The sequence below is a fragment of the Chrysemys picta genome, chromosome 2 (assembly GCF_011386835.1).
Source record: "Chrysemys picta bellii isolate R12L10 chromosome 2, ASM1138683v2, whole genome shotgun sequence".
Classification (NCBI taxonomy): domain Eukaryota; kingdom Metazoa; phylum Chordata; order Testudines; family Emydidae; genus Chrysemys; species Chrysemys picta.
Window position 1 is genome coordinate 16,188,780 of NC_088792.1, and position 17,452 is coordinate 16,206,231.

The 17,452-nt window shown below is 42.3% G+C and overlaps 1 protein-coding gene across 6 annotated transcripts in view; it reads left to right on the plus strand.

The window, feature by feature from the left end:
* Positions 1-17,452, plus strand: part of LOC101946771 (sodium channel protein type 5 subunit alpha-like) — a 323,447-nt gene that overhangs the window by 120,792 nt on the left and 185,203 nt on the right. For 4 of the 6 annotated variants that reach the window (XM_065582696.1, XM_065582695.1, XM_065582701.1 and 1 more), the window contains one exon: positions 4,108-4,171. The exons of 1 other annotated variant lie outside the window; for it this stretch is intronic. In XM_065582696.1, coding sequence (XP_065438768.1) covers positions 4,108-4,171 — 64 coding nt within the window. Of the gene's footprint in view, positions 1-4,107; positions 4,172-4,809; positions 4,960-17,452 lie in introns of those variants that run through there. One more of the 6 variants, XM_065582698.1, reaches the window with a different exon arrangement.

Below are 17,452 nucleotides of genomic sequence, written 5' to 3' on the forward strand. Positions count from 1 at the left end.
CTTCACAGAATTTTCAAAGGGCTCATTTTGGATCTGATGTGAAACAAAAACAAGTTGTGAAACCTCAAAAAAATTTTTTTTTGCAGAACTGAATTCTTTTTTTCTGGCCAGCCCTATTGGTGTAGTGTGTGTTTATGTGGCTGAATTCTGGTATGCATGCAAATGCATTGTAACCTTGTTGAAAATGAGTGCTTAGGCTCTTTAATTTGTGACTGCTGAGTACTAATTGCAGATTTTTGATATTTTTGAAAAACAGAGAAAGTAATCCAGCACCATCAAAGTAAATAATTCATATAACTTTCAGTTGATCTGGGACCATTCTTGTTACGCCCTTTCGTTCATTGTTTTAATATGGCAAGATTATTATCTTGTTCTCTTATACTCCTTTAGAAACACACATACATATATGTTTAGATAAAAGTGCCTGGCAGGTTACACATGTACCTTTAAATACACTATACCTTTTAGTAGAGCTGGCCATACATTTTTATTTAAAACTTTTCTTTGACACAAAATGGCTTTTTTCAGAAATAAAGGGGAGGGGAATCAGAAATCAGAAAAACAAAAAAAAATGCATGTAAAGTAAGAAGTAATGTGTTGAATTTAAATAGTACTGTGTTGCACTGCCTGCACATGTTAATGGTACCATCAAGTGAGGTAAAGGTGAGGCATAAGGGTGCAGTGGAGCATAGTCTGTAGTACGTAAGGGGTTCTGTTCTTCAAACAATGGTGATTGCTTCTCAAAGATCTCTGTTTCCCCAGCACATTAGGATATGTCTACACTGCACAGAATTTGTGTGTGTAGTACATGCACTACACACATCCCTACCACAGCTATAAATAGCAGTGTAGCTGGCGAGGTTCTGCTTAGGCGAGTAGAGTACAGACACACCAGATCCATAGAGGTATGTACCCTACACGGTTCTCTATGTGCCCAAGTAGTTCCTCCCCTGTCTACACTGCCTCCCCACTGCCGGAGCCTTTTCCTGCCGCAGGGAGCTTCCGGAGCCTTTTCCCACCCCAGGGAAAGACTCCAGCAATGGGGAGCTGCCAGAGCCTTTCCCCACTGCCTTCCTTCTGCCAGAGCCTTTCACTACGGCATGTAGCTACACACTGCATTGTGGGTGGAGCCCACCTTTCAATGAAGCATGTAGCAAAATGTAGCCTACATGCCAGCGGTGTGCTGTGTAGACATACCTTTAGGCAGAAGACCAAACCAACTTCCTTTGAGTGATGATGTGACTAGGTGTGTGAGCTTGTGATAATACAGTAGATTTACTCTTCAGTGATAATACTATAACCCCCCTCCCTTCAATTATCACTGGGGCATCAGCTATTCATCTCCTCTTCAAATTCAAACCTGGCATGGTAACTGTCACTCTGACAGTGCAGACTATCCTCCATTGCTTAGATACTTTCCACCAGCAGTGCCCAGTACTGATTCTCCCCCATGCATTCCATAAAGCTCTTTGGGACTTGGCATCCTCTCTGTTTTAGAAATGTAAATGTTTAAGTCAACAGCAGATGACAGATCATATGTGTACACTTGGGATTTTAAAACTCATCCTGAACACTGCGACTTGTTTGTACACATTCTCTCTCTCTCGTTCTCTCTCAGTCCTGTGCTCTTGTTCTTTAAAGATATCCTGTAGCTCAACCATAAATTATGGGCTTGATGCAGGAATCACTGGGTGCATTATGCAGGAGGTCAGACTAGGGGATCATAATGGTTCCTTCTAGGCTTAAAATCGATAAGAGGTGACAACCCTCCAAGTTATATAATTTTCTCCATGTTGTTCAGCACCTACATGCACTGTTATAATTCCTTAACAGAGTGCAAAGCACCATCAGTATGCTGTATTTCTCTTATCGTGAGGTCTCCTCATGTGTGCTCACTACTCTAGGTGTATGCCAGGGCAATATCTGTTGAGGGGATTGTTCAGTAGTAGTAAACAAGGTTAAAAATCTTGGCAGCGTTTTGGACCAAGATCTTTCCAGAGAAAACCCTATGTGTCGAACAAAGTACAAAAGCACACTGTATGAGCAGTGTTTGTCATTATTTATCCTATGTTGACTTGTGAAAACCAACAAATGACCTCATGACCACAAGGTTCACTGATGGTAATTTCCTCCTAGCAGTAATCAGAACAGGCCTTTCCATTGCTTGCAGCTTATTTGAAATGCAGCAGCATATCTACTCACTGACTTGAGCCCTGCATTCTTTGCATTGTCTGCCTATATAAGCCTTTACTCCTGCGCAAATTCCGCTCCATTGTGCATGCACAGAATTCATATCCCGCGCAGAATTTTTTTTCTCTGCAGAAAATACATTCTGCCAGAGAGGTGCTGCAGTTACACCTTTTGCCCATCAAGGGCTGCTGTGGCACCAGAACAGAAAGCAGTTGCTTCTGGGCGGGAGCAGCCCCAGCTGTGGATAAGAAAGAGAAGAAGCCGGGTTCCTGAGAGTGCCCTGCCTGTGGGACCATGTCAGGAGGCACAGGATATGGGGGCACAGTCAGCATGGGGCACATGGGGCTGCTGGGGGGGGGGTCACAGACTGGAGTTCAAAAGGGTTAGTGAGGGGGACAAACTGGAGTGGGGACTGAATGGGAGTAGGGTGCAGGGACACATGGGGATGGGGGGAAGGGGTTGGATGAGTGGAGGTGCATGTCCACAGGGGGAGGGGGTGCAGGGACACATGGCGGATGAGGGGCTGGCTGAGCGGGGGTGTAGGGACACATGGGGATGGTGGGGGGTGGCTGAGTGGGGGTGCAGGGACACATGGGGACAGGGACAGATGTGCCTGACTGAATGAGAGAGGTTAGGGGTCAGCCAGGGTCTACATGGATGAGGCTCCCTAACAAACCCTCTGCCCCCGCAAAAAAACCTCTTCCATATTTCTCCCACCCACACCCAACAACCCTCCATGTTCACACCCAGGCTGCTTCCCAGCAATTACTTCCCTCTCCCTCGGCTCCTCCGTTACCCCTGACTCCCCCAAGCCTTTGCACTGGTTCTGACAGGTGTGGGAAATGCATTTCTGTATTGTAGTTTAAATGAATTGTTACTCAAAGTTCTGTATTAATATGCCTAGTAAGGAATCTATTTATCAAAAACATTTCCTCAATCTTTTTTGTTGTCTGTATTGGTACAGACATACTTGCTGACAGGTATTTTGAAATAAGTGACCAAAATAATTGAAACCGGTGTGATTATATTGTGTTATTTTGACAAATAAAATATGCAGAATTTTAAAAGCTTGTGCAAAGAATTTTTAATGTTTTTGGTGCTGAATGCCCCCAGGAGTAATAAGCTGGCACGCTTGGTTTCTAAAACCATTAACAATTTAGGTTAAGGCTGCCATGGAGACCTCTTTGAGCGTCATTTGGGAGAGCATCTCTGCTCACACAACACCTGCTGTGTGGGGCTCTCCCCTTCATGTGTTAAGTCAGCAGGGAATTACTCCTTTGCTATAAGATCTAGGATATGTAGAGTATGTAGGGTATGCATGTAGGCTAAGGAGGGTATGCACCTTGCTCCTTGTTGAAAACCATCTCAATCCACTTTCACCTGCTTCTGGAAAGCATCTATTATTATTTAACACTGAACAGAGATCAGGGCCTCATTGGGATAGGCTCTGTACAGCCACTTAATTATTTCCCCAATTATGCTTTTTAGAATATCCATTGTTGAAAGCATATATATATATATATTAACTTACCCTTCTATTTCTTTTAATATCAGACTTCCTTGTTTGTTATCTGTTTGAATGTTAAAAGGATGCATTTTAATTATGTTATTATTACCTTTATTTTGTCTTCTTTATGTTGAACAAAGGCTACTAATGAATTTTAAATACTGATAGCAATAGCTAAGCTTTAAAATTATACATTTTAATTTTTACAACTGATTCTACAAGAACTGAAGTATGTTTCTTCCTGAAAATTAAAACCAGTCAATCAAACAAAACCTTTTATTCATCAAATCCCCAGATTACTGTAACTATATATGCTGCTTGGTGGATAATTTTCAGAGATTGTATTAATTTGGGAATGTGCTTGTTAGAAAGCAGGTTGTCAATTCATGATTCCTTCACTTTTGTGGCAGAAAACTACTTCATAAAAAATGGCACTTCGGACGCACTACTCTGTGGCAACAGCTCAGACGCTGGGTAAGTGCAATTAAAAAACATCTTTGCTTCTTCTCTTTTCTTTCTTTGATACATTTTGGTTCAGTTCTGTCCACTTTTAACTGGCATGAAGTAGGGATTTCAACTTCCCAGTGTCAGTAATAATGGAAACAAAGATAATGACAATATCATGCATAATAATACAATTTTCTAAACAGCAGAGGAAAGAGGTTGGTGTGTCTCAATTATCGAGGTCTGAATTCTTTAGCGACCTTATTACAAACTCCTTTTTCAATCAGTTTAATTTTCTCCTCAAAAAAGTGCTTGGAACTCAATAACATTTTGGCTGAGTGGATAGTAGTTTAAAGGAAATAAAGGTGAAGAAGGAAGCAGAAAAGTAGAATGGGGAAATTGATGATTAATTCCAGTATTTCTAGCAGAGGAGGAAGAACAGAATAATAAATTCAAACCTTTGGCCAGTACTGAAACCAAGATGTTTTGGACATGCAAAGACACTTTGTTAATTTGTGAGCTTCATGTGCATGTAATGCAGGTGTAGAAGGTATGTATTCCAGTTTCTCAAACCTCTGCGGCAACAGAAGGAGCAAGAAATATAGGCCTCTTGAGATGCTAATTCAGGTTAGCTGATTAGGGGCAGGGTAGAAGCCTTCCTTCACATACTCACCACCTGTACACATAGTCCTTCTCAGCTGTCTTTGATCCTGATTCTCCAGGCTCAGTGGAAGGTGGTGTTGTGATGGAGGGATTTTACCTGGGATTTACTTTACCTTGTGAGCCTGAGAGGATTTGGAAGGAGGTTAAGCTATGAGGTGAGGAGAAAGGCTTATGATGGGAGGGGAGAGGGTTTTAAGCCCTTGGGAGGTTCTGAGCTGCAGGAAGTTGGGTAGGAAGGAAGAAGGGGGATCTCAGAGTGAGGGGGTTTGTTTTTGAGTTAAGAGGGAGAGAGAATTCTGAGTTTGGTAGGTGGGTGAGTAGAGAGGCTTGGGCCTGGTTGAGAGGGAGCTGAGCAGGTTGGGGTGGGCTGAGTTGGGACAGCTGAGTGTGGATGAATGATGAGAATGGAGATGTGATTGGCCGGAACTCTGGTGTGTGTGAAGGAGGATGTGTTGGTGAGGGAAAGATAGAAGGAGGTAGGAAGGTAAAATCTAGACTGGAATGTGGGGAAAGGCAGAGAGAAAGAAGCGGTCAGGATAGGATAAAACAGTAAAGGGCCGTAGAGAGATAAGCACTTTTTCTGCCTGCCACTGTCTATATCTGTATTTACATGCACACAAAGGATAACTGGATGTGTCAACCTTCCCCCTGCATGTCTTGTATGTCTCATCTTTATTGCCAGGCTGATTTAGACTGTAAGCTCCATGGGCAGAGGGCCATGCCTTCCTCAACATTTGTTTCAGGAAAGGTACAACGTCAGCACTCAGTAAATAAACATGGATGATAGTAATACACTGCATTAGCCCAAGCTCAGGCTAGACTCTAAGGCTATAGGGAATTTTCTAGGCGGTCTCAGGACTTAGAAGTCCCCTGAGGCCCTCCATGCAGTGGTAGTTTAAACATGGGTCCCACTTATATGTGGATTTGAGTCCTGGCTGGCAGCAGGATACCTAGGGCCCAGACCTTAGTTCCATAATGCCACTGGGGCTGAGGGGGAGCAATCGCTGCTGGAGAAAACTGGGATCAGGAAGTCATGATTTAGAAAAGGTTGGGGGTGCTGGACTTGGTTTCCTCCCATTGGCCCCACGTTTTAATGTAGTGCCTGTTACGGGGTAGTCAGCTCCTTTAAGGGTCTGTGAGCCTGCAGCCAGGCGGTCCTGTTTGATTATTGGACCCAGTTGCAGAGGGTTCAGATGATGCCTATAAAGGGCTGAGAGAGCTCAGCTGAATGTGGGGAAGGCACTCATCCAGTTATATCCTGGAAAGTCCTCTTTTTGGCTGGTTTGTCCCCTGTCTGGTAACTGGACATGCTTTTGTCTGGTATCAGATGGGGGACACCATTTTGAATAGCATGCCACTCCGCCCCCACCAGCCTGACCTCACGTGCGATGTGCTCTTGAAACTGGTGTCCCCGTGTGGCGTGACCTCATACACACCGTGCATCCAATGTCATGCCAGCAGGGGTCATGCGCAGAAGTGCCAGAATGTCCAGTATTCTGGTAACTTGAGCAACGACCCTAGTTGGATGGAAGCTGCAGGAGGAAGGCTGGTTCCTGTGACTGGCCCTGGAGGAGGGTGAAAGGCTCCTGCAGACTGTGTTGGTCAGGGGAATAGTTTTGTGTGTGTGTGTGTGCGTGTGTGTTACTTTTGTTTGGATTAATAAACTGTGGAAGGGCATGAAAATGACCTGGTCATGGTGTTTAATCCTTCTGGGGAACACACCAGCAGCAGTCTGCCATACCTTATGGGCTGGGAGCTGACACGCTTTCAGCTAGATTCACAAGTGGGACTTAGGCTATGGCTACGCTACAGCTTAAGTTGACATAAGTTATGTGTGAGTTAGCCACCCCCTTAAGTGCCGGTATGGACAGCGCTATGTCAGTGGGAGAGCTTCTGTCCTTTGTAAGACACAAGAGGTAACTTTCCTGCTTTACTCAGCACTAGTGAGGCCTCAGTTTGAGTACTGTGTCCAGTTTTGGGTGCCAGATGTGGACAAATTAGAGAAAGTCCAGAGGAGAGCAATAAAAATGATAAAAGGTTTAGAAAACCTGACCTATGAGGAAAGGTTAAAAAAAGCTGGGCATGTTTAGTCTTCAGAAAAGAAGACTGAGCGGGCACCTGAGAACACTCTTCAAATAGGTTAAGGGATGTTATAAAGAGGATGCTGTTCAGTTGTTCTCCACATCTGTTGAGGATAGAACAAGAAATAATGAACTCCATCTGCTGCAAGGGAGCTTTAGATTAGATATTAGGAAAAACTTTTGAACTCTAAAGATAAGTAAGCTCTGGAATAGGCTTCAAGGGAGGCTGTGGAATCCCCATCATTGGAGATTTTTAGAAACAGGTTAGACAAACACCTGTCAGGGATGGTGTAGATTTACTTGGTTCTGCCACAGTGCAGGGGACTGGACTAGATGACCTTTTGAGGGCCTTTCCAGACCTATATTTCAGTTATTCTGTTTTAAAAGTCATGGAGACATGGAGGGGTATATTAAAATAACTGTATGTCCCAGGAACTTTCTTCAGGACACCTGAAATGCCCCCTTTTATAGTTAATCAATTCAAACACGTTTGTTTTTTTTAAATCTAACTACAAAATGTTTGTTCCAGATGTATTGCTGTACCAAGCAGAATTTGCTGGCTTACCAGGAATAACAGTGAAGTGGAAACCAGGTTTAGTGTTGGGAAAAGTGTTGGAATGAAAAGTCAAATGAGCATGGATCTTCCATTGTTGTTTGTTATAGCCATGTTGGTCCCAGGACGTAACGAGGACAAGGTGGGTGAGATAATATCTTTTATTGTACCAACTTTTGTTATCTCTGTCTCTTCCACCAACAGAAGTTGGTCCAATAAAAGATATTATCTAATCCACCTTGTCTCTCTCAAATGAGTGTGGATGAGATCAAAGCTGTTCTTCTTCTCAAAGTGAATGTCAGTGACACTTGTTCAGTGTTTCATGACAAATACATTCAGAGCACTTAGTTACTGGGGGGAAAAAATCCTCCCCTCTGAGAAATGAGCATGTGTCACTGAGTCAGAAGTTGGAAGTAGTGACACCACCATGATTTTTTTTAAATACTTTTCCTGTTGTGTGACTAATTCACAATCTAAAACATAGATCTGCAAAAACACCCCCATTTTTGATTTTCAAAATATGGCCACCTTCAGAAATATCCAAATTGGTTCCGCTTTGCAATTACAGCTTTTTTATCCCATTTCTGATTAAAATAATAGGAACAAAAACAGCTATTCTGACTGCTAAAGAGGTTAACTATTTAAAATATTGGGGGTCTTTTTATTCTGTTCCCTAAATCTATGACATTGCATCCAGTTTTAAGCACCTTATTTTAAGAGGGATCAGAAAAGATCCAGCACATGGATCAAAGATATGGAAGCTCTTAGTCATAATGATAGGCTAAAAGCTGTTTCAGCGCCACTGGTGGTATTAGGTGTACTGGAACCTTGTAGTGGGGCTACACTTCCTCCAAACCGCGGAGTTTCTTAGTGGCAGCAGGTGGTACTGCATACTACCTGTTCAGCAGCCAGACTGTAGATATTAACACAGTCTACAGTGTGACCAAGAGCTGGGCATGAATCACCAGCCATCCCTCAAAATAGACGTATGCGCCCACACAGCTGGCTTATTTTTGAAAGATCCCATGGAAGGCATACATTTTAAGGAGAGATTTGAATGAGGAAAGGGAGGTTGATGGATGCACTGGTCGAGGAAGTCTTCCAACCATGGAAGGAGGTAAACAGAACAGAGTGGAGAATGATACAGAGGATGCTAGCTAGCAGGCAGGCTTGGGAGCAATGGAGTGAATAAGATGAGAATAAATGGAAATGAGAACAGGGATGCAGGTGGTGCAGAGATGCAGAAACTCGTGGAGGTAAAGGATTGGAAACTTGAACTTGATGTGGAAGGAGAGTTGATTCCAGCGAAGGGACATGGGGGACTTGGTGTATTAGGGTAATGAGTGATCATTACTGTCATGCTATCTGGAGTGGCTCATGATTGTGAGTGCCTACCTCAGGGCAGACTGTCAGAAACAAGGGCAGATATTCCAGACTGGTGGTGTGTTCTATGATTAGATTTCACCAAGCCAGTTACAAATGTGAACTCCTGGATCACTATACGAGTCTTACCATGGAATAGCAGACAGTCCCCTGAGACTCCCTAGTCTATCTTGGAGCCCAGACAAACTGAACTTTGTGATAAATGGTCACTTACACCAAAAATCACACTGCATTCAGGTTGCTTCCAGTCCCAAGAGACCAGTCACTTAGCCCAGATCGACTGGTACCCTAGATCTTACATCAAAGACAATGCCTCTAGCCAATCCTGTAATAAACTATCTAAAGGTTTATTAACTAGGAGAAAGAGATAAGAGTTATTTAAAGGTTAAAACAAGCAAACATATACACACAAATAAGTTACTCTCTAAATCCTAAGGGTGACAGAGTTGTAGTGATCTGTCAATTTAAAGTGTCTTTCAGGGCAGACCAGGAGGCAGCCCCTGGGGATCTCTGGCTTCAGTTCAGAGTCTCTGGTCCTGTCAGAGTTCAAACAGATGGAAAATTATCCTGTGGCTTTGTTTTATTTCCTTCCTTCAGCTTCCAAATCTACAGGACAAGCTTCCTTGCACATAGCATTTCTCAGGTGTGATAGGGCCATTAACCAGTCCATTGTATTGTGATATTCCTTGATGGCCCATCTGATTTTGTTTCAGAGTAGCAGCCGTGTTAGTCTGTATCCACAAAAAGAAGAACAGGAGTACTTGTGGCACCTTAGAGACTAACAAATTTATTAGAGCATAAGCTTTCGTGGACTACAGCCCACTTCTTCGGATGCATCCGAAGAAGTGGGCTGTAGTCCACGAAAGCTTATGCTCTAACAAATTTGTAGTCTCTAAGGTGCCACAAGTACTCCTGTTCTTCTTTTCATCTGATTTTGATAGTCCTTCTGGATGTGTGGGGAGGAGACGATTCCCTGCCTGAGATCACAAGTTCAGAGCAAACATTTTCAAAGTTATAAAGCAAAACGTACATATTTTCTTAAAGCATGGAATTCAGACATTGCGAGTGAGATTAATGCATGCAGCAACTTACAAACATTTCATAGATTCTAAACACTAAATACGTTTTTATAAGCCTAATACCTATTTTGAGCAAAACTAACATACAGGTGAATTGGTCTGGTCTCCAACTATCAGTTTTGTCAGTTCTGAGTTAATGCCTGCAGCCTGGGCAAGAATTGGCATCTGGCCTGCCAGATTTACATCTCTAGAAAGGACAGAAAAAGTATCTTGCAACAGCACTTGCTGCATTTTGGATTTAGCTCTTTAGTAATGAACAGGAAAGCATGTATCACGTGCTTTCGATTTAAAAGACAAAACTAATAACCTACAGGAAAACAGTGAGCATGAACTCAATGGGAGTTTGAGTAAGGACTGAAAACTGAGTCAAGCCTTCAGGATTTGGCCATGCATTCCCTATAAATAGGGTTGGCTTGAGGCCTAAACTGCATAGGAAACGGTTAGGACACCCATTTTGTAGGGACACCTCCAGCCCAGTCACCACTCCCTCCCACCCTCCTTGGAAAACCAATGTGGCTGTGGCTCCAGCCCCTTTAAGGATTCTCCTTTCCTTGCAGCAGCACAGCTCTAGCCCATAAGCAGAGGTGGTGGCCAGAAGGGCACCAGAATTATAGGTGCTGACCGTGACTTAAAAAAACAAACAAAAAAACATGTATGTTGATCTCTGGCACATGTTTTTAACTGATAACAATAAGGAAAAAGTGTTCTTTTTCATTTAACCAATTGGCTGCTCCTGAGCACTGGACTAGAAAATACCCGCTGTGCTGCTGAATGGACCAGATACATGCCCATTGTCTTCACTAGACCATACCACCATGGCAGACGTGATGGTGGAGGGCTGGCAATGAAAGGGTTCTATCAAGTTACATAAAAACTGCTGTATTATTAATGTAGTCACATTATGGGATTGCTCGCTTTTCTTACTGAAATCGTAACTTGCTAATTTTGTAAAAATGCTTATAAACCTGAAGTCTGGTGTTTCCTTAGCAAAATATGATACAAATATAGAGGGGCCACATCAGCATGGAATTAGTCAATTATCTCCTTGTGACCTCACTCCCTAGCCTCCTACTCCCACCCCCCCAAAAAAATGAAAACGAGTTTCAGCTTCTCCACCTGTCCCTGAGTCTTCTCCCAATTTTTGTGATTTTACAATGACATTTTCCTATATTTTCAGAATTCTTTTCTCTCTCCCCTGTGGCGGTGTGAAAGATCCACACAAACAACAGGGGAAATTATCTGCTAGGGGAAACTGTGAAACTGACTAGACACAAAGTGCTGTCAAATGCACAAGTAAACAAACTGGGCAGCAAAATATAAAAGTAGCCTTCTGTTCTGTTTGTTTTCATTTATAATAATCTCACATGCTACTTGGACCGATAGTAAGAAAACCGTTTTTCCAAGCAGTGTGGTTTTTCAGTCAGTGGTGTTCTTTTCAAGTCTCAAGGTCAGGCTACTTAACATTTTTTTCCCCTTTTGCATGACATGTACTGTATATTCAGCTCTTAGGCTGTAGTCTACTGTATCCTACTAACAATGCAAGTACATTTGCATCATGTCTGTACTGATATTGCCAAAACGGCTAGTGAATGGGAAGAAAAATCGGCCTCTAAAGCTACTTCAGGATATAAAAAGAAGGCACCTTTGGCAACTGCATCCTAGTAACTGTTGCTATAGAAACTTTAGCTACCTTTATTCTCACTGTGACCTTGATTATTTTTCTTAGCAGGCTATTTAAAAATAACATATATATATATATATATAAACCTTTGTAATTCTTTTGCTCTCATCTTAGTCTATAAATAAAAGGAATTTAGAATGGAATTCCTCTTAAAACATTTGAAAGTTATAAAATGAATCCTAATCTGTTTTAAAGTATCTTTATAAAGGTATTTGTTGTGTTGCTCTGTTTCACTAAGGCAATCTATACCAATACATAAAATTCCATCTGCGACCTGTTTTTTCCCCCATAGTTACCAAGTATACAAAAGTGGCATTTTAATGATGAACTTTACTTGCAGCCATATTAACAGCACTTTTGTACAGCGTATCATAGTGATGCTATAGCCTGATGCCCCTCAACTGTAATAATAACCCTTTGCACTTACATATCCTCCATCCAATGATTTCACAGTACTTCACAAATGTTAAGACACTCACCACACTCCTCTGAAGAGGGTAAGTAAATGTGCCCCATCCTGAGGAATGGGACAGTTCATTTACTTCGGTTTATGTACATTGCTTTACACTGCCCCATGCTGCATTTCTCACCTGAACTGTGGCAGTTTGAGAGAGGTGAATAACTTGCATCACCACAAATATCATTCAGTATACAGCATCCTTTCCCACAGCCACTACTCCATTGACAATAAAGAAGCTGTGTCGTGTAACACAGCCCCAACTGTGCTGGAAATTGTTGAAATGAAGAGGAGGATATGCAGAAAGCAACAATGGCAGTTTCCTTTATTCTGCTGCTGACAGCTATAACAGCTGAGGTTTTTTACCCATGAAAGTTTATGCCCAAATAAATCTGTTAGTTTTTAAGGTGCCACCGGACTCCTTGTTGTTTTAGCTAGAGCTCTGGTTTGCCTGAAATTAATAAGCCTCCATTTACTATTGTTGTTGTTAATTATGTATTATTGTAGCATCCAAAGGCTCCATTCAGGATTACGGCCCCACTATGCTTGGTGCAGTACAGACATACAGAAGAGAAATCCCTTGGCCAGAAGGGTTTGCTACCCAAAAACGCAAACAGACAAAGGGGTAAAGGTTAAGGATACAGGTTGCAAGTAAATTAACTTGGTGAATATTTGGCTCAGCTTTGTTATTTACCTGGGGGAAGGGGTGGGGAGGAAAGGGGGAAAGCAATAGCTACAACTCATTGGCTGCTTAACTATGATCATCAGGCTGGGTCTCTTGGGCATCTCGGCAGAGGTGAGTCTCGAGAATAAGGTAGTGGCTGCTGTTATTTTATCAGAGAGTATTTGCCATGCACAAAGGCAGCCTGGGAGAAAATCTGGAGGTTTTTTGAGGGCTTAGTTATGCAAAGTGCTGAGCATGCTGGCCCCAAAGCAACAAAGTGTGCTCTTAACTTTAAGTGTGAGTCGTTCCACTGAAGTCAATGGGACTGCTTGTGCTTAAAATGAAATACGCTTCAATGCTTTGCTGGATTGGGGCTGGTGTGTTCAGCATGCTGTGTAGGCTGGTGTGTTCAGCATCTAACAGGAGTGAGCCCAGTTGTCTGATGTGTAGTAAAGGCTGGGAATGCTGGCAGAGCAAAGGCAGAATTCCTGTTTTTCCTTAAAACTCTGGCCTCTTAAAATGCCATTAAAGATGATGTCATTTTGTAAAGAGCTAGATGCATTCTTTTAACTCTTGAAGCTCATGATCCAATTATGAAATAATTTAATATGCAACACTAATAATCTTATTACAATCCCTCGAAGCGGATAGCATATTTTAAATGAACTTAATTAAGTTATGATGTAACTAACACACTCTTCATCTACTTTGTGTTGGTTAAAATCAGATTGGAATGTGACTAGTGTGTTTGTGGCAGGAGAGCTCCTCACTTCAGTGTAAAAAAAACACAAGAAAGCATGGATACAATCTTGTGAAAAATGCTATCGTTTACAGGGTGCACACTTTAGTACCCCACTCTTAGGGTGAGATTGTATATTTGAAATGCCGCATCTATGAGTGGATCATTGCATCAAGGACTGAATCCATGACTTCTGGGTCCAAAAGCATGAGCCAGTACTACCTGAGCTAAAGTAGCCAGCTCTATTGGTCCAGGGCACAGCGGGCTCGTCAACCGCACTGAGTGGGTGGGGGTTACACATTTACAGTCTGCCCTAGTTAAGGGTCAGTGCATTCCCATGCTGCCCAAGCAACAGAACAGGAGTTTCCCCCTTGCTACAAAGGTGTAGCAGTCTGCTGCTGGCCCATACCAATAGTAGATTACAACCTCCCTTTGCTGGTTAGTGCACTAGGGGTGGAGCCAAGAGTGCCCACTCCCCACCCAGCACCTTGCGAGGGCAGTTGTGGGCGCACAAGGTTTGTTTACTTCTGCCTGCCTGATGTCGGGGGCTGGAGAGGCCACACGGGGTAAAGGGGGTTCTTACTCCCATTTGCACGGGTGCATATGTTTGGTCGTGATCTGGCTCTCAGGGTATAGGATTTACATGTGCCTGAACTGAAAGCCAGTGGGATTTTTTGGGGGGAGGGGGGCGGGGCGATTTGTTTTGTGATTGCAAACCAGTGAGCATGCAAAGGTCTGTGGACAATCTGAGCCTATATGCAATCCCCTCTGTGTGATACCTAGACTTCAGCTAATTGCCTAAGTTGTCAGAGCCTCTCAGGGAGCACACCCTCCAGTTTCACATCAATTATCGTTGTTGGGCTAATTTAGTAAGTCCAGCAATACTCCCTTACACTCCCTATTTGGCTTCAAGCCTAAACAAGCCTTGGAAGTCCAGTGGTCCCTTCTGTGGGGGGGACTCAGGCTTTTACCCCCGCTGTGTTCCTAAGGGGGTGTTTCTCATTCTATTAAAATTTACCTATTAAAATTTACCAATTAACCTTTATTTCGGTGATTTCAGCTATAAATATCTCCTCTCATTTTTAGAATCTTTCAGCTTATTGATATGCCAACCCACAACTTTTACAGGAGCTATGAAGATTCCTTATCACAGTTTTTAAAATTTAAACAGTCCAGTTTGTACCTGTCTATTTGCCTCCAACTTTTGCTGTCTGTTTATAAACCATCATATGTAATAGATGGAGTTGGACTTTTGCCTCCTAGGACAATTGAGAGTACAGACCTCTGCACAGCCCCTCATATGCTTAGAAACTTCGGGGGGTGACAACATTAGCAGCTGTGAATTGCTACCTCCTAGTACCATATGGCTATCACTTTGTATATGTTCAAGCTCTGAAATGCTGTGATCCAACACACAGTAGTTCACCAATCTTCTTTCACTGTAAAGCCCAAGTAGTTCATTACAGCCTGGATCAGCAGGTTACTGGGTTTGTCCAGATTAAAGTCTTGAGCCAGAGCATTTTGTAATTATGTCCCTTAGCTATTACTACCTGGACTGCCCAATCTGTGTCATTATTTAAAATGAGGTTTATTCTTAGGTCCTTTAATTTTCTGTATGGGTGCCAGCAAACTATGGTGATTATGGCCTGATGGATGGATGGGTAGATTAGTGCTTTTAATTGTTCTTAATCGATGACACTGTAATTGTATTGTGATTAATTGTACAGAACCCTGTGAAGGATGTTATATTAATGTAGCTTCTTGTGGTTGCCAGTCTCAGTGAAATCCTGTCAGACTCTTTCTCCTGACACTATAGAGCCTAAAGAGTCTGCTAGAAAATCCAAAGGGGAAGACTTTAATATCCTAAGTGAAATCCTGAGATTCCCTTTTAAAAAGAAAAGCACCTCAGAGGGAATAGGGATGGTTCCCAAAGAATAATCTTAAACTGGAGCCCTTCCAGCTAACAGATCCCTTATGACTTCTTCATAGAACGCAGCCACTTGTAAAAATTTTCTTTTCCATGCAGTGTTTCTAAATTGTACACACATCCTATGGATCACTACTCTTTGTGGGGGAGTTTTTCTACAGTAGGCTCACTGGAAATCTCAGGTGCGAGCAAGTGTCTCCTTTTGGTGTAAAAGGATGAAAGGCTAGTACAGATATTGGTTAATGGAGTTCTTCAGTTCAAGTGATAGAGGCTCATGGTTTTAGTACTGACATCCCTCAAGTTTGAACACTGCCAAGTCCCCAGTAGCATACTTTGTACGTGTACTCCATGGTCATACAAGATTCTTTCGTATTAGCAATCTATGATATACCTGTCAGGTCATCTTATGTTAGTGGGAAGACTGCCATCTTGCAGGGAGTTGTAAGCATAAGTAAACTTGCACAAATTAGTATTGTATTACAAACAGAAGATATTAGACCAGGTTTCTGTCACTCTCTTTAGCACCAGGAAGGGTTACAGCACCATTCCTAGTGCTTTTCAAAAGAGAAAACAGGCACCCTTTCAGTAAACTGCCCCGTATACATATGAGTAACTGGTCCAGTACCCTTCCACCCAGAAAGAAGTCATCCCAGGTAGTGAATCTGAGGGGGACCTTCTAGTGGCAGTGCAGTCCAATCTCATGGTGCTATGAGGCTTATCTGAGATTTGATGTGAGTGGCCAAAACTCAATATTTTCCTCTCTTTTAGCCACAGCCTTTCACCTATTCATAACAGTGATTGAACTTTCTCTCTGGACTTTAATCTCCAGAGAGAAAGTGTTCCAGAAATCCTTTATCTGTGCTGTATTTGGAGACAAAAGTCTTGCTCACTTGCAGTCAATGGCAAAACTTCCATTAACTTCATTTGGAGCAAGGCTAGGCCCAAAGTTAATGAAACATGATATCCTTCAAGCCACATACAGCTCTCTTCAGATGTTTCAGCAATACCTGCTCTCTTTGGGTGATTAAAATAAACAAGAACACAGTGAAACAACCCAGTGGGACCACTTGGGATTGTTTTTCAGTGAAGAACTGAGGAAAGCCTTTCCGTGCTTGGATCAAAAAAAAAAAAAAAAAACCCAAGCAAAGTTTAGTCGGTTTTTCTTGAAAAAGGGAATGAGCCTTACAAAACTTCGCTGCCTCAAAGTAAACAAAATGAATGTTTCTTTAGAGTCAAGAAGATTGGTTCCTCAAATCATTGGAAAAATATCCTAAGCATACCATGGACACTCTTAGGTGTCTGCAGTATCAGGTGAATGACAGAAGTCTAATGAATACCTGGCTCCTGGTGACAATACATGCCATCCTGTTGGGATAGGGGGCTTACTTGAAAGTTTAAGTTGCACAAAGGAAATGGTCAGCCCACAAATTCAGAGTAAACACACAGATTTTAGAAAAGAGAACAGCTGGATTTTTATTCCTTTTCCTCTTCTGCAAGCCTGTAATGATAAAATCAAAGTAATTGCAGGAGTTGTGGATCTCAACAAAGGGAACCAAAGTAGGAAAGCTCAAGAAGGAGATACTTTTCTTAGACTGGGAGCAAAAGAATTGAAAATGTCTCTGCTTTCTTCATGTAGCATAGTCAATATGGACTAGATCTTCAGAGGGCGTAAATCAGCAGGGCTCCACTGAAGCACACATAATCTGATTATATTTTCATTTGCACAGTTAATAAAATGTAAACTATGGGGTGGAGGGTTTCTACCTCCATCTAAAGTCCCATGCAAAGATAGATATGGATGAATCTTGCAAAGCTTCAATATTTCTTTCTTTCTTTTTGTTTTTTGGCTTTCAAAGCAGATTTATTTAAAACCTTGTGCTTGACTAATGATATTAGATTAAGCTTCTGAAAGTGTTGTTGAATTCATAATAAAACCACCGACAATGCACTGAAGAATTATCTCAACCCCAAGATCACATGGCTACCTTGTAATATAAAGATATGATCTATACCATATACATAGCTGTTCTGTTCAGGAAACAGTACTGTGACACTCCTCCCCCCCACCACCACATGGCTGACTT